Source organism: Sinocyclocheilus anshuiensis, unplaced genomic scaffold (assembly GCF_001515605.1).
Source record: "Sinocyclocheilus anshuiensis isolate Anshui unplaced genomic scaffold, SAMN03320099.WGS_v1.1 scaffold2000, whole genome shotgun sequence".
In the NCBI taxonomy this organism is placed as follows: domain Eukaryota; kingdom Metazoa; phylum Chordata; class Actinopteri; order Cypriniformes; family Cyprinidae; genus Sinocyclocheilus; species Sinocyclocheilus anshuiensis.
In genome coordinates this window covers 26478-26762 of record NW_015555833.1, presented here as the reverse complement: position 1 = coordinate 26762, position 285 = coordinate 26478, and the positions used below count along the sequence as shown (strand labels likewise).

Here is a 285-nt window from a genome sequence, read left to right as displayed (position 1 = left end):
TGTTCCGCCATGGCCCCCCGAGCTCCCTGTTCCGCCATGGCCTCCTGAACTGTATGCTCCGCCATGGCCTCCTAACCTGCCTACTTCGTCATGGCTTCCTAGTCTGCCTGCTCCGCCATGGCTTCCTAGTCTGCCTGCTCCACCATGGCGCACTGAACTGCCTGCTCCGCCACGGCGCCCCGAGTTCCCTGCTCCGCCATGGCCCCTGAGATCCCTGTGCCGGCATGGCACCCTGGACTGCCTGGTCCGGGGGCGCCTGCCCCCCCACCCCCCCCCATCCCTGGT

At 68.1% G+C, this 285-nt stretch overlaps 1 protein-coding gene across 1 annotated transcript in view; it reads left to right on the top strand.

Annotated features, from left to right (window-relative positions):
- Positions 1-198: 198 nt before the first annotated feature.
- LOC107675421 (kin of IRRE-like protein 3) overlaps positions 199-285 on the top strand; it is a gene marked incomplete at its 3' end in the record, with an annotated part of 18831 nt that continues 18744 nt past the window's right edge. The window contains exon 1 of the mRNA XM_016469753.1: positions 199-283. Coding sequence (XP_016325239.1) covers positions 199-283 — 85 coding nt within the window. The remainder of the gene's footprint in view (positions 284-285) is intronic.